Raw genomic sequence first — 20817 nt, forward strand, 5'->3', positions numbered from 1 at the left:
ATTTTATTTTTATATTTATTTATTTGCTATATCTGGAATTTATTTTAGTGAAAGAAATGAGTGAGGAATGAGAAATTCAATATTTTAAAGCCTCTTACAAACAATGAAAATACAAACATACTAGAATATACTTACGTTAACAAAGAATTAAGTAGATCTTTATTAGAGCAAGATATATGGTGAAGTAAGAAATGCAAATTACTGAGCAGTACAGGTGATGTGATTTTTTAAAATGGTTTTTAAACAGTTGCTTTTTTAAAATTTAAATTCTAGTTAGTTGACATACAGTTCAATATTGATTTCAGAAGTAGAGTTCAGTGGTTCATCATTTATATACAGTACCCAGTGCTCATCATAACAAGTGCACTCCTTAATACCCATCACCTACCTAGCCCATCCCCCACCCACCTTCCTCCATCAACTCTGTTTGTCTCTATAGTTAAGTCTCTTATAATTTGTTTCCCCCTCTCTCTCTTTTTGCCCCCTCCTAAATGTTCATCCATTTTGTGTCTTAAATTCCACATATGAATGAAATCATGTGGTACTTATCTTTCCCTGATTGACTTATTTTACTTAGCCTAATATACTGTAGCTCCATCCATGTTGTTGCAAATGGCAAGATTTCATTCTTTGATGGCTGAGAAGATGGAGTGTATATACCCCATCTTCTTTATCCATTCATCGGTCGGTGGGCATTTGGATTCTTTCCACAGTTTGGCTATTGTGGACATTGCTGCTATAAACATTGGGCTGCATGTACCCCTTCGAATGTATATTTTTGTATCCTTTGGGTAAATACCTAGGAGTATAATTGGTGGATCATAGGGTAGTTCTATTTTTGGCTTTTTGAGGAACTTCCAGACTGTTTTCCAGAGTGGCTGCACCAGTTTGCATTCCCACCAACAGTGTAAGAGGGTTCCCCTTTCTCCACATCCTTACCGACACCTGTTGTCTCTTGTGTTAATTTTAGCCATTCTGACAGTTGTGAGGTGGTATTTCATCATAGTTTTTATTTGTATTTCCCTGATGATGAGTGACGTTGAGCATAAAACGGTTGCTTTTTTTATACTTTATGCTTTTATATCCCTAGAAAAATGTGTGTTAGGATATACAGATAACTAATTCTGTGTTGATCCTGAATTATGCCCCACTCTTAGCACATTTCCTGTTGCCTAGTAGATGCAAACCAAGTATTTTTAAAATGAATGTGTGAATGATTGACTTAAATGACAACTAAGCGAGGAATGGGGAAGAAGAGCTTTTTCTTTACATTCTATACCTTCCCATTCCTGAGTTTTTTTATGTGAGATTTTGTTACTTTTATAATTAAAAAGAGAAAAAAATTGAAATTATAAATGAATGTGCTCAGTGTAGAACATTTAAATAATGCACAAAAGTATAAAGAAGAAAATAAAAATCATCATGATTCCACTGCTCTAAGATAAATAAAATCAGCATTTACTTAGTTGATATTAATGTAATTTCTATATTATCATACTCATACCACCTTTGAATTGTAATTCATTTTTTTTTTTTTTGCTGATTTGATAACTAAGAAGCAGTACCTTGTTATTATTTTAATTTGTACTTATTTAATTACATGTAAGGTTGAGCTATCTTTTATGTATTAACCATTTGTTTCTGTGAATTATCTGTTCATGTGTTTTCTGAATTTTGGGGGGGTTCTTAGTACTTCTCTTACTGAATGTCTAAGTCTTTGAGTCATGACACATTTTCATTTGCGTGGCAAATATTTTCACCAAGTCGTTGACTTTTAAGTTGTTTATTTTATTTTACATAGAAATTAAAAAAAAAAATTTTTTTTTAAGATTTTATTTATTTGACAGAGAGAGAGATAGCGAGAGCAGGAACACAAGCAGGGGGAGTGGGAGAGGGAGAAGCAAGCTTCCCACTGAGCAGGGAGCCCAATGCGGGGCTCGATCCCAGGACCCTGGGATCATGACCTGAGCTGAAGGCAGACGCTTAACGGCTGAGCCACCCAGGCGCCCCTATTTTACACAGAAAATTTTTATGTTTATGTTCCTACTCCTACCCCTAAAAAGGTCACTTCACATCCAGAGAGCGTGTATCAGTTTTCATGGATAATTTCTTCTGTTTTGTAGTTTCCTATTTTATATGTAACTTTCTGATCCATCTGAGATTTATTTTTAGTATGTTGTAGAAAGCATGGTTTTGAAAAGATTTATTTTCCAATAGTCAGTTTCTCCAGTAACATTTATTGAATTTCCTTCCAACTGATTTGACTTAGAACAACTTCATTTTAAGGTTTATTACTATTCTCTCAACTTATTTTCTGGCTATTGGCATTGTATTACTACTAGGCTTTAGTTTATTGATGTGCCTACTGTATAAAGAATAATCTATAGAAGACTTTGTTTCTCAGAATCTGTACTCATATAAAGTTTCAAAATGAAGTTTTAAAATAACATTTTTAGAGTACAGATTTACCTCATTTTGGATGAATAGTTAACTTTTTATGATGTCATGATGAGATTAAGGCTAATGTTTAACATATGATCAGAATATTTATTGTGGTCTCACTTTGTTTTAATAGCATCTTATTGCCAAAGGCTCTATGTATGAAGAGCTTGTGTCCAGAACTGAAGATACCTTACAAATGGATATACAAAATATTTCAAGCCAGGAGTCCCTTCAACATGTTCTCACAGTTGGGCTTCAGACAAAGATTCAAGAAACCAAAGAGAAAGTTCAGGTCTCTCGTTTACTATTTCCTATTTAGTGAATGTAGTCTTTAAAAGTGAGTGGTCAGTGGCAGGATGGGGAAGAGAGGGAGGGGTTGCCCTGGAGGTTGGGAATGTTTTCTAAAATATTACTTTTGCATTTTACATATATATATTTTAAATAATTTAGAACATATTAGAAAATATCAATATAGTAAACGGGATATTCTATCTAGTGGGAAAATTAGACTTACTACTCAAAGAATGTATTTATTAATTTATAACCCACTAAACAGGTGGGCCAGGCATTGAGAATTTTTTGTTTTTGCAGATCAATATGGTAAAATTAGTTTCAGTGTTAAAAAACTCAGCTGATGCTTCACCAAACCTGGATGTCAGGCTGAAGGTGGAAGAATCACAGAAGGAACTTGACTCATACATGACAAGGGCTGAGCAATTACTTGGACAAAGAGAGAGCCGGAGTGAACTAATTTCAAAATACAAGGTGGGACTCTTTCAACCATCAAATGTAGGCTATTTATTATTGGCTACCTATCTCATTTGAAATCAAGATATTTTCATCACTGTAATTACACACAAAGTTATTGTAACTTGGAAAAAATCCCCAGTTTTATACGTTGTTCCCAGAAACGATTAAAAATAGACATTAACATGAAGAATTTTTTCAATTTAAATTTTATCATAGACCTGCTGAGTGGACTCAGTGGTAGAGTGTCAGGAGCACAGCTGATTCTATGATATTGAGCATGAATTTAATTTCTCTTGCTTTTTAAATCAGTGAAAAGGGCATAATAATTCCAGCTACCAAATTTGTTGTGAGACTTTAACTGAAAATAAGGCAAATAAAGGCACTTGGAATAGGTAAACTTCTCGGAATGTAAAATAACACTTTTATTATTAAAATGCTTTGATAAAAGTTCCATGTGGACCTAATGCTTACTGTGGTTAAAGATCCAGTGGTGTTGCTCTGTATGGAGAGAGTTTCAGGTTGCTTTTTCCTGGCTTGATAGGCAACTGAAGATGTGTGCAAACCAGAGAATCATTATTAATTAACACGTGGGAGGTGCTTGGGTCGGGATAAGGTCTCTACCACTGGACACACTGGAGAGGTTGAGTGATATGTGTCCTTTTGTTCATTCATTTATTCAACATTTCACACATTTGCTGAACATTTAAAATGCGTTAGGCATCTTTTTTAGGAGAAGGAGCCTCTTTACTGTCATTGTGGCCTCCTTCACTTTTCTGGGCCTCAGTCCTCATTTGGCTTTCTGGATTGTGAACCAGACCGGGCCCTGTTATCAGCCATCTCAACACTGCTTCTCCCATGACCTCAGAACCCTCCCTGCCTGGTCTATGCTGTTTGCATGTTGCTGGTCACCACCTTTAACCAGTTCCCTCTGTGGTTTTTTTGCCACTTTCATTCCCAGGTTGCTGAGAGTGCTAAACTGGGACCTTAAAGAGTCAATGGTTCTCAGTGGTTCTCATAAATAATCACTAGGTTGGACGTCAGGATGCTGATATGGTCAGCTCAGGAGAGACAGAAGGCAGAGGAAACATGGAGGCTCCAGGCCCCTTCTCTACCAGAGAGGGAAGTTACAGGTGTCAGTCTGACACCATTTTCCTCTTCCTGACCATCTGCCTTTTGGAATCTGAGGCAGGGATTCCCTGCCCCCACTCCCGCTCCGCCCCCTTTTATCTCTGGCGTTTAGTAAAATAGATCTATTTTCACAACAGAAGCAAGATCCCTGCCCTGTAGGTCCTGCCCTGAGACCCCTGGGACTCCAGGGACACACGAGTAATAGGAGCCTCTTGCCAGCATATAGGGTTAGTGTCTCCCTAGGCTGTAAATCTAGCAGTCCTCACAGAGGCCGTGGAGGAGGGCCCTGGGGCTCAGCACCGTACCTTTTCTGCAGTCGGCCCGTAACAAATGTCATGAGGGCATGAACGAATTCCCACCCAGCTTAATTGCCTTATTCCCTAGAATTACTTTTGTCCTCCGTCTCCTATGGGTTTTCTGCCTCTTTCACAAGCCCCAGATTCTTCTTTTTTCTGTCATTTGCTAATTAACTAAACTAGGTTTCTGCCAGTAATTGCCAGGTAAATACTCCATACGAGCAGGTAGGTGTGAGAGAAGGAGCAGACACGTCTCTGCCCTGTTGATGCTCCCTCTGTGGGGCGGGACTGGGTTGGCCCTGGGCAAAACTTGGAAGTTGACAATGTTGAGTTGTTGCTGCATAAAAATGCTTATGCACAAGATGAAATACTTGCCTATTAACCCTACTATAAATTGTGTCTTATTGCAACACGAATACATGCTAGCATATTCTTCAGATGGCATTGCTAATGAAGTATGGTCCTCCACTCGCTAGTACTTAAGAATGTTACAGGAAACAGTACCAGTGGCTCATTACCCTGCATGATAATTATCAGAGGGGTAACAAAAATCATTTTGAATATCCTAAGGAGGTCCTTAGGACTTCTCAAATGTCTGACTACATTTGAATAATAAATATCTTGCAATTCTTTTCAAAATAATTCAAGAGATGCAAACAGCATGTCAACCTCACTTTACAAAAAGTCTCCCGTAAATCTTCATAGTCTTCAAAAAGCCTCTTCCTAATTGTGCCTGTTAAAGACCTACCAAAATTGGCAGTAGAATGAGGCTTTCATGTTCTCACTTGCATTCTCTTTTTTAGGAAGCACTAATAATTCTTAATTCTAAAAGTCTGGTCAAGTATCTGAAAGCTGTTGAAGAACTGAAAAATAATGTAACCGAGGATGTAAAGCTGTCTTTGGAAGAAAAGAGTAGTGATGTCTGTACCAAGTGGGAGGTGAGAACATGCGCACGTGTCTGGGGTTCTGCTTGCAGAGCTGACTCCGGGCCTGTCTGTGGTCACTCACTGTGGGCGGTCCCCCTGTGTGCTTCGTATCTCAGCAAGGCTGATCCTGCCGTTCCCAGGGCCCAACTGGCTTCTGTGTTCAGCCAGTGACAACACGGTTTAGAGATTAGAGGGTGATTGGAGGGAGAGAAGGGAGTGTCCAAGTCCCTCTCTTGGGCAGTGTCTCTGGTGGCTGTGTCTCCCCCTGGTTGCGGGTTCCAGGGTTCCAGCTTCTGATGTCCCTTCTGTCTGGGCTCCTCTAAGCCTCCAGCCCAGGGGTAGAAGCAGCCTTACGGCCGGGCTCATCTCCAGATCGCCTTCCGGTCCCTTCTCTGGCTTCTCTGCTCTTTCATCTCTTGCCTGATCAGTTCCCTGCATTTAATTCACTCTGAGTTAAATACTTAGTGTTTCCTGGGGCCCTAGTTGGATCCTGACTGAGACAACGCATCAATCCATACACACACATACCGAGTTTCCTAGTGAAATAGGCATGGGCATTGGTGGCAGACAGACCTAGATTCAGCAACTATGACCCTGGGTGAGTTGTTTAACTTCTAGGAACTTCACTGATAAAATGGGGATAACCCCAACTACTTGGCAGGGTTATTGCTAGGATTTATCTAACACAGAGATTGTGTTCAAGGAAGAGTGATTAGTATTCAGTGTGTGTGTCTGTGTGTGTCTAGAGAGAGAGAAAAAATAAGGTAATATAATTGAATGTCTACTGTTGAAGGGGCTCTTAAAACACATTTTAAAATAAACTTTCAAATTTTGGAACAACTTTAGATTCGCAGAATTGTTACAAAGATAGTGCAGAGAGTTCCAGTATAGGCCATGCCCAGTTTCTCTACTCTTACCACCTTACATTAATATGCTACCTTTGTCACAGTTAACGCACTCATATTGATTCATTATGTACTTCAGTTTATACTTTATTCCTATTTCCACAATGTTTCCCTTCTGTCCTTTTTTTCCTCCTTCAGAATCCCATCCTGGAGACACGGTACAGTTCCATGCTATTTCTTCATAGGCTCAGCTGTGCGTTTTGTGTATGTGTTCTCTCAGTCTGCAGCTGGCTTTCTGTTTTCTTAACGGTGTCTTTCACAGCTAACACACAGTTTTAGTTGTTAGAAAGAAAAAGAAGATACGTTTCTGGGTCTGGTATATTTTAAAACGTCCTCCCCAAAGACACAAGGACGAACCAGAATGCCATTTAAACTCCCTTCCTATCCTTTGTTACTACAAATATTTTTATTGGTTTTTGATGAAAATCTTTTCAATATATACTTTTCCCATAGTTACTATGTGCCTCTGTGGGTTTCTTTTCTTTCTTTCTTTCTTTTTTTTTTTTTTTGCAGTTTCTTCATCATGAGATGTCTTTGTATATTCAACAACTGAAAATAGACATTGAAAAAGAGAAACTCAGTGACAATATTTCAAAACTCGAAAAACAAATAAATAAAGAAAAGAAACTAATTCGCAGAGGGAGGACCAAGGGTCTCATCAAGGAACATGAGGTAAACCACCTGTTTCCATTTAAGTGCCGTGATTATTTTGGAGTTTATCCTACATTGTTGAAGGATGTTGTTGTGTGTGTCCCTAGCCTCGGATTAAACCTGTTCTGAAAATTACTTCAGCCCTCCCGTCAGTCCCCTGGGAACTATCCCTTATGGGGTTCCAGCTCTAACTACGTGTGCTGCTTGCTGTTTAGAAGTGAGAAGAATTCAGCATCGAGTTAATATTTTTTGCTATGTCTCAGTGGCCCCTGTCCTTGAGACTCTGGTTATAAATGTGTCACCTGTTGCTAAAGTACCCACAGTTGATTTTAAGGGGACATGGTGTCCTCAGAACTGCTGCTTTTGGAAAAGATAGCAAATTGGGGGCAAGTCTCCTGCCCTCTCTCTGGCCCCCATCCTATATGATTTTTTCTATTTATTTGACAGTACTGACCCCTCTTCTTTCCTTTAAGTTTTCTACTGCTGTGGCTCTCCCAATATCAATCTCTCTTGCTTTTTCTTATTTTATTATTTCTGGGGGGAGGTGGGGAGCTTCTTTTTAGTGTCTTCACAAATTTCTCTCTCTTTGAGTAGTCTCTACACCCAGTGTAGGGCTCAAACTCACAACCCCGAGATCAAGAGTCGCATGCTCTACCAACTGAGCCAGCCAGGTGCCCCACAAATTTCTCTGTTTTCATTGTGTTATCTTAATGTTTTATTGAGAGTCTCCATTTTTGGGTGGTTTCGTGCCTGCTCTAGGGATTTTATGCCCTCTGTGTTTTGTTTCGTTTTTTAAGATTTTATTTATTTATTTGAGAGAGAGAGTGTGTGCGCACGAGTGGTGGGGAGGGGCAGAGGGAGAGGGAGCAGCAGACTCCCCGCCGAACAGGGAGCCCAATCAGGGGACTCCATCCCAGGACCCCGAGATCCTGACCTGAGCCAAAGGCAGATGCTTAACCGACTAAGCCACCCAGGTGCCCCCTTCTGCGGTTTTAATGATAAAACCCTGTCTGTAATGATAGTGCCTAAATCCCTATCTGCAGCCGAGTCCTTTCCTCTGCGCTCCAGGTTCTGAGTAGTAGATATCACCAGTGTTCTTCAGAGACCTGTCGTTCAGGATGTCCAGAACCAGCCAATAACATCTCCTCTCACACTTTGCTTCCTCTTGTGTGTCTTGGTCACGAAGGGCAGTGTCGCCTGCAAACTCCCCTCCTCCCCGTCCCCTTTCTTTCCCACCCAGCCGTGATGGAGTAGGGTGCCAGGCCCCCTCGGTTACTCTTCAGAACACATGCTTCTTTTCCTTCCTATCCACCAGTGTTGCCATTGCCCTCCACCCGGGTTATTCTCCCCGTGTGATGATGGCCACGTCATCTTCCAGACCCATCACCGGAGAGACTGCTGTTCGTTGAGAACAGCTGGAGCCTTTTTCCTCTTGGCTCTTCCTTCTGGTAGGAGGACCTCTCTCTGCTTTTACTTGGAGGACTCGTCCTTGTTCTTTCCGCATCTCCCGCAGATGGTTCCCGCGTGTGAGGTAGATTTTCTCTGACTCCTTACGGCAGACAGTCGCTCTCATAACACTTGTCACACTAGGTGCACATTGTGTGGGTGACGACTGTAGGGGAGGAAAAGGGGTTTCTTCGTCCCGTGGGGGTCCCTGAGAACGGAACTGCCAAAGACAGATGAACAGGAGAAAAGCATACAGATTTTATTGAATTGTTACATGCACATGGGAGCCTTCACAAGAGAATGAAGACCCAAAGAAGTAACCAGAGAAGGAATTTTTTATACCTTTTAGACAAAGAGACCACACATTTGCAAAGAATTGACAAGACAAAGATAAAGGTTAGTTTAACAGGGTTTGTTTGCAGATTCCTCTGGTACTGTCTTTGGGCTGATGAGAGAGTCTGTCTCTAATAAAAAGAAACTTTTATTGCCGGCCGTTAGGCAGAAAGCGGGGAGCTTTCCTGTGTTTACTGCTTCTTAATTGCCTTTAGCTCAAAATAATTTTCACATCAAAAAGGCATATTTTGGGGCCCGTCTGGCTGGCTCAATTTGTAGAGCGTACGACTCTTGATCTTGAGGTCATGAGTTTGTGCCCCATGTTGGGCAGAGAGATCACTTAAAAACAAAGAGGCAAATTTTGGGGGAACATATTCTGGTTTCATTCACTGCCTTACTGGACTGTGGTGAATCCCTTTCAGGCTGACTTCCTCATCTTTGTTTCTCGAGTGCCCATGACCACACCAGGCACACAGTGGATGGCCTATAAAAGAATGTGGCGTTGAAGTCACACACATCTGTTAGTTTCTAATCCTTATGGACTAATCATGTAAACTCATTTGAAGCACATTTCCTGCTTTATTTCCTCAATCAGGCCTGCTTTTCTGAGGAAGGCAGTCTGTACCAGCTAGATCACCACATGGATGTCTTGCGGGAGCTGTGTGAAGAGCTGACTTCCCAGAAGAGTCAACAAGAAGTGAGGAGAGTACTCAAAGATTATGAACAAAAGATAGAAAGACTTCGGAAATGTGCTTCCGAGATTCGTATGACACTGCAACCCACGATGGGAGGAACGTCGAAAAGCAAGTTAGTGCTTCTGAAGACTAAATACACATCAGGGGAAAACAAGATGAAGCTCCTTGTGAAATCAAATGACAAGGAGTGTTTTCTTCTCTTTTAGGCGTGATTTTTCTTCCTCTATTTTAATATGCAATTTTGATTCCTCCCTAGGGAGACCATGAACACATCTGAGAACGGAGGAAGGAATGCCCACAGTGAGGTGCCATCTGCAAAATCACATGATCAGCCATCAACTGAAAAGGTGTTAAATGTAGATAATGTATTTTAGAAGCAAACCCAATGAAAAAGGCCAAGTGTACAGTAATCCACTTCTCAGTAATTGTTGGTTTTAATTATCTAATTATTTTCATCAGCTGAGAATTCCCGTTTAAATAATGCAAGGAAGATTCCTTTTCCAAGAATTACAACACAGCAAACCAAAGCTGTAGTGAGCGTCACTTTATCTTCCTCTGAGGATGCAAACAGGTCTTTCAGAAGGAGACCATTTGCAGCCATTATGAATACACGTTGTCTGTGGATATTCCTATTGAGGGTACAAGAGGTGGAGTTTAATCTGGACAGATGCCTCAGCTTCACTGAGCTGAACTAGTTCATTTACCGTTTGTCTTTTTCTCAGTATAATGTCCTTTACTTTCCTTGGGGATTGAATTTTCTGAATTCTTGAATTTTCAGTAAGTGGGCATGGGCTAGATGTCACAGCCCAGACTGCCAGTTAGAAGCTGTGGGGAAGGACGAGGTGTATTTGACTTCAGAGGTCTGCTTCTGCGTGCTAGGCTTCTGTCCGCTTTCGACTACGGCTCTGTGGCCACAGGCGGAGACCGTATTTAGGGGTTGGGAGAATACACCATTTCTGTGCTGACATACCAATTAGAAGGTGAGACTCAGTGTCATAAATATCCTCTGTCCTCCGGGAAGACCTTTCTCGGAGCTGAGAAGCTTCAAATATGTTGTATTATCTCCTGGTTTGGGGTATAAAGAATTAGGGACATACGTTTGTATTATAAAGTGCTTATCTTTTCCAGATACTTAAGTATATTGAAATATATTATGCTTGTGTATATATATATTCCAGTTGTATATTCCATTTGTATATGTATATCCCAGTTAAGTATATTGAAGATATTATGTTTGCTATTTTGCATATTTACATAGGCAATGGGATCGATTAAGAATTTTAGCCTGAAATTCAAGTTAAAGCCTCAACAGGAAGAAAGCTCTATGGAGAAGTATGAAAAGGATCACAATGCAGCCCTCAGTAGTTTACAAGAGAGGTAACCCCTTTACATAACTGGAAAATCCACCAAAAATCTTTCATTAGTGCAAACATGTTATATTTTAATACGTGTTTATAATCCATTAGTCATAATTTTTTGCACATGGTCCAGTAACTTAAGCAGAAATTCCCTGAGATTTCCTCATGTATAATTGACAGTAATTAAAAAAGTGTTTTGTCTTATTGTTAAAATTAAGTAACATTGCATTTAATTTTTTTCCAGGTATGATATGCACAGAGAAAATCTTGAGCTGTACTTGGAAAACAACAAATTCAGAATTATTTCTGATTTCTCCAGTGACGAGGAAAGGAGTAGTGCTTGTCTGCAGGATAAACTGACAGATCTACAGGTAATTACGGAAAATATTATTAGAGAAGTTTTATCTTTTATTAGAAAATAATACCACCATGAGTATAGAATTCACTATTTTTGTTGAGGTCACATATGCTAGATGTTTCCAAAGAATTCTCTTTGTTGGATTGCATTTCTAACATCATTCTATTTCAGAGTGTGATATGCAGTCAGTTTCAAGTCCAGGAAAGACTGTTTCTAATTTATTGCTCATGCTCTAATTTGGTACTCAAGATACTGTGGCCTGCAGAGTTTTGGATTATGTTTAGGATGGGAATGAGGGCTTCAAAGGAATTGTTCAAAACAATGTGTTTGAAGGCAGTTTCAACCAGTAGTCCAACTGTGTTGCTCTCAAATGAACAATACATGAAAAACCAGTGGCTCTGAATATCTGTTTCAGTCATCATCATCTTGACCAAATTGTCACATTGTCTATCTCATGTTGGGGCAGTAAGGAAGGGGCAGGCAGTGGAGGGATATTTCACTCTGAGTGATGGATAATCTCGCAGAGAGCCATTTGGCTCAGGAGCTACAGAAAAAACTGTCTAGTGTTGGGCACACCAATCGTAAGCCCTACAAATGAAGATCTTCCTTATTTTATTTATTTATTTATTTTTAAGCTCTTCCTTATTTTGAAGACTGTCTGCAGTGCAGAGCGCGCTGCTCTGTGCTTGGACGTGCATTAGAATGATCCCTCACAGAAGACCCCGCAGGTGGAGGAAAGGGCCGTGGGAGAGCCTACAGTCCCCTCCCATATTTTATAGTTATCTTCCCTTTATGATGCCAGTTCCTGAGTCACACTCTACCATCTGGCTCCTCTCTATTTTCCATCTGAGTAAGCAGAATTAATATGTTAAACTCTCTGTTGTTCAAGTGATGGATTTAGCACATTTTCATCACAATTAAGAAACTATCTTGAGACCTTACTCCAGTAACGGAATAATGAGTTAGTTATAAAAGCTATAATAATCCATGGGGAACGTGAAGAACAAATTATAATGATCCGCACTCAGTAAATTCTGTAGCAGTGCCTTAAAAAAAAAAAACCACCACCAACAAGATAGGGAGCTAGAATAGTATTGAATTTTTAGGTGTTTAATTATAAATCATAACTTAATTTCATTCACTTCTTATTTGATAGAAACAGTTTTGGTTCACTCTAGTTTTATTTTTAGTTTAGGGAGAAACAAAGATTTATTATCTAGAGGAACTAGGATATCTGTTCTTACATTACATGTACCTTTCTGAATTATATTCTGTACACCTACTTATGGGAAGGGAGTTTGGATTCCTTTGTTGGAAGGACTCCCTTGACTTCATTGAATGGGACTTCTGAGAACACAGTTAAGATCATTGTTCCCTGAAGGATACTTCACTTGTAGATGGTTAGAAAATATTTTTAAAATTTATTTAAAATTAAATTTAATTAGTTAGATATAAAAATAATTTCAATGTGTTTTCGTATAAAACTCCGTGTTAATAGTTGGCAAATGCCTCATTTTTGTAAGAACAGAATAATTGTGCCTGTTAACCCACTAGTTGATAGATTACTTTATATGTTTCACCTAGGTCTTAAAAAATGAAACTGATGCTTGCTGGAAAGAGTTTGAAATCACCTCACTGAAGTTAGAAGAACTTGACAGTGACGTAAACAAGCCTTTTATAAGTAACACGAGAGACAGATTAAAGGAAAAAGAAAGAGACTTTCAGATGACTCTTAATACCAGGTATAATTCTGAGATCTATTAACCATGAATTTACCGAATTTACTGAATTTTTAATGCTGTTTTAAGCTAGGCTAGTACGATACTAAGTATGCTATTGTATTTAGTTGTCACAACCCGGGTGAGAGAGGCTACCATGATTGACATTTGACTGACGAGGAAACTGCTACTCAGGGAATTTAAACAACATAACCAAGCCACTGCACTGGCCAGAGACTTAGGTGGAACTTAAGTGTTGAGTTCCAAAGGCCATGCTCTGCTTCCCCCTCACTCTGTCATTCCCTCTCCCAACCTCCCTGCCCTTGGGCATGAATTTGGCCATGTCACTTAACTTCTTTGGGCCTTGATTTTCCCCATTTCTAAAGTGAGAGTGCTGTTATTATCCCCTATACATAGGATGTGTTTCCCCAGGACACAGACCCATTTTACATAGGAGGAAACGGGGGCTCAGAGTCTATATGTTATTTGTCCAAGGTCACACATTTCAATTTATTATTAGTAGAGCCTATTTCTTTGAATTCTATTATGTTTTCACTGATAAACTAATTTATAATGACATTTCTTTGTCATTAAAGGCAAACTTAAATTACATTCAATATTTTGTATTTCAAAAGGTAGGGAGGGGCACTTGGGTGGTTCACTTGGTTGAGCATCTGACTCTTGGTTTCGGCTCAGGTCATGATCTCATGGATCGTGGGACCAAGCCCCTTGTTGAGCTCCACACTCAGTGGGGAGTCTGCTTGAAGGATTGTCTTCCTCTGTCCCTCCCCCCAACTCACTTTCTCTCTTTCTCTCTCTAAAATAAATAAATAAATCTTTAAAAAAAGTTGATAAAAAAAGGTAGGGTAAGGCTTAGTATATTTTACAACAATTTTCCACTCAGCGTGGTATGTATTAAGCTATTAAGAATATTGGATATAGCAAACAACTTATTCTTTGGCATTTTGGATTGCTGGGTTTGGTTTTTGAGGGGTTTTTTTTGTTGTTTTTATTTTGCTGGGTCTGGGTTTTAATGTGATGATCTGTACATATCATTGTATGTATTCTTATTGGGTAATTATTTTCTGTTCTTAGTTAAATCATGGCATTAATATGTTTTGTAGAATATCTTTATGTTGTCTTTTTCCATTATATCTGGTTTATTTTTCACCCAGAATGGAATCTTTGGAGATGGCGCTGAAGATTGTGTCCCCTGTGGAGAAGGAATCACTTCTACTCTGTGGCTCGGACCTGCTCCTCCATGAAGTAGCCATTCACGAATTTCATGTCATTGATGCTGATGGCATTTATCAAAAGCTGGGGGTAAATATAACTTCTCCCAGGGTACTCATAGAAGAATTCAGTTCTTCAGAGATTTTTAATTATATATCAATAGTATATAGTTCGACTATAAGCAATGGCAGAAAAGTCTTCAATAATTTAGACTTATTTATTTCTCAACTCTCAATTCCTTGCAAATTTGAAAGGAGGTACTGTGGGGTAAATAATGAGGTATTTTCTTTGAATTCAAAACGAAGGTTTGCTTATGAATATCTTCTCCAATGGCTAAAATCCTAAATATTGTCCTAGACTCACATGCAGATTCTACAGTTTACTTATTCCAAGTCCCATTTAAAAAAAAAATTTAATTTAAATTTAATGTACTTAACGTATACTATATTATTAGTATACTATATTATTAGTCTCAGATAGAATTTAGTAATTCATCAGTTGCATATAACACCCAGTGCTCATTACATCACGTGCCCTCCTTAATGCCCATCACCCAGTTACCCCATGCCCCCACCCCCAGGTCTCATTTTAAATAAAAAAAAAAATTTAAGTTTTATTTTTCAGATTATAAACAGATGTCACAACAGTTTAATCTCTATTTTCACTGAAGCAGTAGATTTATATACTTGTTTTCCTTGGGGGATTGAAACATCAGGAAGGTTATCAGATAATGAAACAGCTGGGCCATCTAATGATTTGTAATTAACATGTTTCCTTCTGTTGAAACTGTCAGCCTTGGCAAACCTGAGAAGCAATTTTCTAGATGCCACCTAGTCATCGTAAGTGTAGGTTCATTTCTGATGTGCAGCCTTTCTTTTCTTCTGCCTCAGTTTTTTTTTTTCAGCATTTCTTCCTTTATTTTAGAATATCCAAGATTCCGTAGCCAAACAGATTGAAATATGTAACAACCTGGAACAGTCGGGTGACTTTGCATTAAAGGAATTACACCCACTTGATCTACATGCAACACAGAATATCATGCTAAAACACAGAACACAACTTGAAGAAGTGAACCACAAGGTCCAGAGGAGTAAAGATGCCCTCAAAGCTCTGGAGGAGTTTCTGGCTTCTCTGAGAACAGCTGAACTCTCTTTTGAGCTTGTTACAGACCTTTCAGCCTCAGATACACAGGTAGTACGAGAAAACACTGTGATGCTAGAAAATAAGGAAAGAGAAATTAGCCTGATGAAGGACCAGGCCAGACATCTGGATAAACGTTTGAAGATGCTCGGCATAAGCTTCAAAGATGATGGCCAGGGTGACGACACCTGCGACAAACTCCTTGTTGCTTTGTCCAGAAAGTTACTTGAGACACGTGGCTATGGCGTGCAGGAAGAGTTCATGGAAGAAAACAAATTACTAGAGACTTGTATTTTCAAAAATAATGAACTCCTGAAAAACATTCAAGATGTGTACAATCAAATCAGTAAAATCAGTCTTAAGGATCCCACTGTTCCAGCTGTGAAACTACGGTGAGTCTCATTTCCGCCCATGTCCCGATGCAGGATAATGCTTTTCCGTGTTTTCAGTATCTATTAGGTGAGAGAATACTTCCTATGCCTTTCTACTTCTGTTCCATCCTGCTCTGCTCAGCATTCAGCATTCTTTTCTGTAGACTTTTCAAACAAGCTTCATTTTTGTTGTTAGTGTGCCTTCACAAAATGCTCTATAATTTTTTTCTCATTAAAGTGTGTGTTTCATGGACACAGGAAGAGTGAAATAAGATGTGTGTAAAGTACTTGAGTTCCTTCAAAGTCCCTTTTAGTGACTTTGTTACTTATTACGGGGTTATTGTGATGGGGGAAGACCTAAAATACTCCACACGTTGGATAATAAAGAAAGAAGTGGTAGAAGATATGCATGCCATGCCCTGTCCCTACTTCTTCCTGAAGTATTTGGTTTTCTCCTCTCCTCCCAGCAGGATTGGGAGGGGGACTGAGTGGGAAGGCATAGGATTGAATTTGAGAGGTTAGCTAAGGTTAGTGCTGATTTTGGAGAATGAGCAGAATTGCAGTAAACTGAGGCGGGCAGCCTTCTGTATGAGTGCTGTTATTTTAATGCTGGCGTTCAGAGCCAGCCTCCAGGTCCTGCAAGTGACAATGTTAGCAAGTTACTTTTGGGGCCTCCCCTCCCCTGTCTAAATCATTCCCACGTTCCGTCTCCTCTGCCCACCGAGTCCCTCAGGCTCAATGCTCTCTTGAGGCTCTTCAGCTGACCAAGCTCTTCCCTCTGAAATTGCCCTGTGCTCTCATCTCAATGAGACTTTCATTCCCACAGTGCCCACTTCTTAGTGAGGTGTCGAACTAATTACTAATTTCATTATTTATTGTTAATAAATTTTTATTATATATTTATAAATAATAAGTAATGAATAAATTAATGTTAATTTACACATGAAAATCTATACATTGATAATAAATTGCTTTAATTTTTAATTTAGTTAATACAACAAATACGTGTTGTGTGCTAGGTACTATTTTAGGTACTAGAGATATAGCAGTTAACAAAATAGACAAAAACTCTTGGCCATGATAGAGCTTTTTTCTAGTGAGAGGAGTAAGATATTCAGTGTTTGATGGTGATAGAAGCTATGAAGAAAAATTAAGCAAGGAAGGAGGAGGGGGTTGTAATTCCAAAAGGGTCATCAAGGACAGTTTTACTGAGAAAGTAAATCTTTGAGTCAGATGGGATGAGAGAGCTAGCCCGGTGACTACCAGGAGGAAGAGCTTTCCGGGCTGAGGGAGCGGAAGGTACAAAGGCCAGAGGTGGGAATGGGCCGCATGTCTGAGGAGAGGCAAGGAGGTGAGAAGGGCAGCGGCGAGGGGAAGAGGTATGAAAGGGGAATCAGAAAGGGAACAGGTGGGATGGGGCTTAGCTCAGGTAGGGACCTGTGGGCCATGTGATAACTTTGGCTTTTTCTTTGAGTACAATGGGAAGTCATTGGAGGGTTCTGGGCAGATGGAAACGATTTGGTTTTCAATGTAACAGGCTCTCTCTAGCTGACGTGTTGAGAACAGAGTGTAGGAGTCAAGGGAAGATACAGAAAGTCTAGCTTCATCTGTGGTAAGGCATGATGGTGGTATGGACCAGTGGTGAGGTGGCAGAAAGGGCTAAAATTCTGAATATATTTTGAAGACGGAGTCCACAAGATTTGTTGACACACTGTACCTAGGTTATAAAAGAAAGATTGGAGTCAAGAATGATTCTAGGCTTTGACCTGAGCAACTAGAAGAACAGAGTTACCATCAACTGAGATGAGAAAGAGTGAAGTTTGTCAGGTATTGAATGAAAGATCAAGTGTGCTCGGTTTTAGAAATGACAGGTTCAAAATACTTATTTGACATTCAAGTAAGGATATCAACAAAACTCTTAACAGTAGATAGAGTCAGGAGAGAGGGCTGAGCTAGAGGTATGCATTCGAGAGTCATCAGCGTCTAGAATGCTATTTAAAGTCATGAGATGGATGACATTGCCAGTGGAGTGAGTTCAGATAGGCCACAGAAGAAGGCTGAGCTGCATGCTCCAGGCACTCCATGTTAATTAGGGAGATGAGGAGGAACCAGGCAAAGGTACCGAGAAGGAGTGGCCAGTATAGGAGGAGGAAAATCAAGAGTCCTGGGGTCAAGTGAGGAGGCCTTTCAAATCTTAATCTGGCTTTCTCTCCTCTCATCTCTGCTTCTGTTGTCACTCTGACCCTGCCGCTGACCAGTGAAGGGAGCAAAGATTGAGAATGGAACATGGGTTTAGCAACGTGGAGGTTACTGGAGATCTTGATGAGCGGTTTTGGAGGAGCGGTAGGGAGTGAAAGCCTTATGGGAGTGGATTCCAGAGAGAAGTGGAAGAGGGAGGGAGAGGCAGTGAGTATGTGATAAAAGCAATTTAGACCTAGGTGAATGGAATTAATCCTTCCAGGATTAGTTTGCAGGTTAAAGCTCTTAGGTCAAATGTTTGTTTTGTTTTGTTTTTAATTTTATTTATTTGACAGAGACAGCGAGAGAGGGAACACAAGCAGGGGGGTGGGAGAGGGAGAAGCAGGCTTCCCGCTGAGCAGGGAGCCCGATGCAGGGCTCCATCCCAGGACTCTGGGATCATGACCTGAGCTGAAGGCAGACGCTTAACGACTGAGCCACCCAGGCGCCCCGTGACTCTTTTTTTTTTGATGGGGAAGAGGTTTTTGTATAGAATGTAGAAATTCAAGATTTCCTTGCTTGTTCCTTTCTCCTTGGCCTCCTCCACTCTTCCTTAGGAGCTTGCAGGGCATGATCATCCATCTCTTTTCTCTCTATTCTATGCTCTCTTTCCCGTTCACACACACACATACTCTTTCTCTTTTCTCTCACATACATATCTACTCCCTTAACAAGTGTGTTCACCACAGAAAAATTCTACTGCTTGTGGTTTTGTATATTTATTATGTCTAATATACCAAATTAGTATTCTGGAGATGCAAAGAGCCTCATGAACTCTGTAATAGGACTGTGTAATTTTGATATAATAATTTGAGGGCAAATTAAAGTTAGCGTGCTCCCCCAAATTACCCATACTTGTGTTGAATCAGATTGGCTAATAACTGGCTATCAAACTTTTCTCTTTCATAATCAAGGAAAAAATCACTAATGAGACTGGATAAGGATCTAGATGAATATGAAGAAGAGAAGAAATGCTTGCAAGAGATGGTTAATTCTCTTCCACAATTCAAAGATGGCAGAGAAAAATCACTGAATCAACAGTTCCAAAATACAGCACTTTTGTGGGAGAGTACAAAAGCTTCAGTCACTGAATGGTAAGGAGAAAAATCCCTCCCAAATCTGAGAAGTTGTTTGTAGCACAGTTAACTTTTTGAGATATGTTGAAAACACATTTACATGGATCTAAAGAGGGGCAAACGTGAGAGTTTCATACTGGAAGCTCATGGGGCCAATGTCTGGGCAAGATCTGGAATCCTAGATTATAGCCCAATGAATTTAAGAGGTTATTTAAGAGGGATAACAAATACACAGTGTGTTTATGATTATTATTACCCCACCTGTGTCAGTTTCTGTTGCTGTTCTGTAACTAATTACTGGAAGTTTGGTGGCTGAAAAACAATACAAATTTATCTTACAGTCTGGAGGTTGGAAATTCTGAAATGAAGCTGCCTTCCTTTCTCAGAGGCTCTAGGACAGAATCCATTTCCTTGTCTTCTAGAGGCCTCCTACCACTTTCCTTGATGTGTGTCCCCTTCCTCCATCTTTAAAGCCAGCCGTGTGGCATCTTCAAATCTTAATCTGGCTTTCTCTCCTCTCATCTCTGCTTCTGTTGTCACTCTGACCCTCCTGTCTCCCTCTTATAAGGACCCTTGTGATGATACTGCACCCACACAGATAATTCATGGTAATGTCCCTATTTTAAGACCCTTAACGTAATCATACCAGCAGAGTACTTTTTGCCATGTAAGGGAACATATTCACAGAATCCAGGGATAGGATGTGGACATCTTTGGGGTTGGCGGCATTATTCTACCACATCACCCTATTTGAATGGCAAACATTGCTTGTCAGTTACCACCATTTTTTTCTGCAGAGCCTGGGCAGGCTCAGAAGTTTTCTTAACTATGTGATAGCCATTACCTACCAGTCCTAGTTGGCAGTTCTGCTGAATATTCTCCATCCATGCCTTCTTTCCCTTACTCTCTGCCTCAACAGAGAAGTGGTCAGGAAGGCTGATCCCTAACAGACTGTACCAGCCAGGCCAATGGGTCCAGTTGGAATAGGAAGTGGGAGGTACTAGTAGGAGATTTGAGGACAAGCAGAGAGAGAGGTCAGGATGGTCTTAACCCCTTCCCTTTCCAGCAGGTGGTTCTGGCATCTCCTACTGGCACCCTCCTGTCTGGCTCAGGGGACTTTCTCCCTTTCCCCTGAGGCTGAGTGGTATATCTGTTTTTGCTCTGGTTAGTACTTCAGCTCCCTGGAAGTTTCCCTTAACTCTGCTCACCTCAGTGGTCCTTTTACACAGAACTCTGTCTGGGTGCACCTCCTGTGTTTTACTGGAAGCTTGAGTGTACAGTAGTCAAGATCAAGCCTGTCTGTGGTATTCGATCTAGTCTACCCTTAGATTTTAGAGAGGAAAGAACTGAGGTCTAAAGAGGCTAAAGTAACTTATCTAAGTTCATATGACTGATTAGTGCCCAGCCATAAGTAGGTATCCTTACTGCCAAATTATCTGTATTACTTTACTTTTTTTTTTTTTTTAAAGATTTTATTTATTTATTTGACAGAGAGAGACACAGCGAGAGAGAGAACACAAGCAGGGGGAGTGGGAGAGGGAGAAGCAGGCTTCCCGCTGAGCAGGGAGCCTGACGCGACGCGGGGCTCGATCCCAGGACCTGGGATCATGACCTGAGCCGAAGGCAGATGCTCAACGACTGAGCCACCCAAGCGCCCCTTACTTTACTTTTTAAAGAGGGCTAAATCTAGAATGAGTTAAATAGACATAAACCAACTGTGACTTGCTGAATTAGTATCGAAACAATCTCCAAA

At 40.2% G+C, this 20817-nt stretch overlaps 1 protein-coding gene across 6 annotated transcripts in view; it reads left to right on the forward strand.

Moving 5' to 3' along the window:
- Positions 1-20817, forward strand: part of SYNE2 (spectrin repeat containing nuclear envelope protein 2) — a 315251-nt gene that overhangs the window by 111548 nt on the left and 182886 nt on the right. For all 6 annotated transcript variants that reach the window (XM_078053796.1, XM_078053797.1, XM_078053799.1 and 3 more), the window contains exons 20-31: positions 2576-2734; positions 3034-3207; positions 5420-5554; positions 6961-7119; positions 9473-9684; positions 9829-9919; positions 10831-10949; positions 11175-11301; positions 12873-13030; positions 14182-14329; positions 15164-15771; positions 18903-19082. In XM_078053796.1, the coding sequence (XP_077909922.1) occupies positions 2576-2734; positions 3034-3207; positions 5420-5554; positions 6961-7119; positions 9473-9684; positions 9829-9919; positions 10831-10949; positions 11175-11301; positions 12873-13030; positions 14182-14329; positions 15164-15771; positions 18903-19082 (2270 nt within the window). The remainder of the gene's footprint in view (positions 1-2575; positions 2735-3033; positions 3208-5419; positions 5555-6960; positions 7120-9472; positions 9685-9828; positions 9920-10830; positions 10950-11174; positions 11302-12872; positions 13031-14181; positions 14330-15163; positions 15772-18902; positions 19083-20817) is intronic.

This window comes from Halichoerus grypus, chromosome 8 (assembly GCF_964656455.1).
Source record: "Halichoerus grypus chromosome 8, mHalGry1.hap1.1, whole genome shotgun sequence".
NCBI classification, from domain to species: Eukaryota; Metazoa; Chordata; class Mammalia; order Carnivora; family Phocidae; genus Halichoerus; species Halichoerus grypus.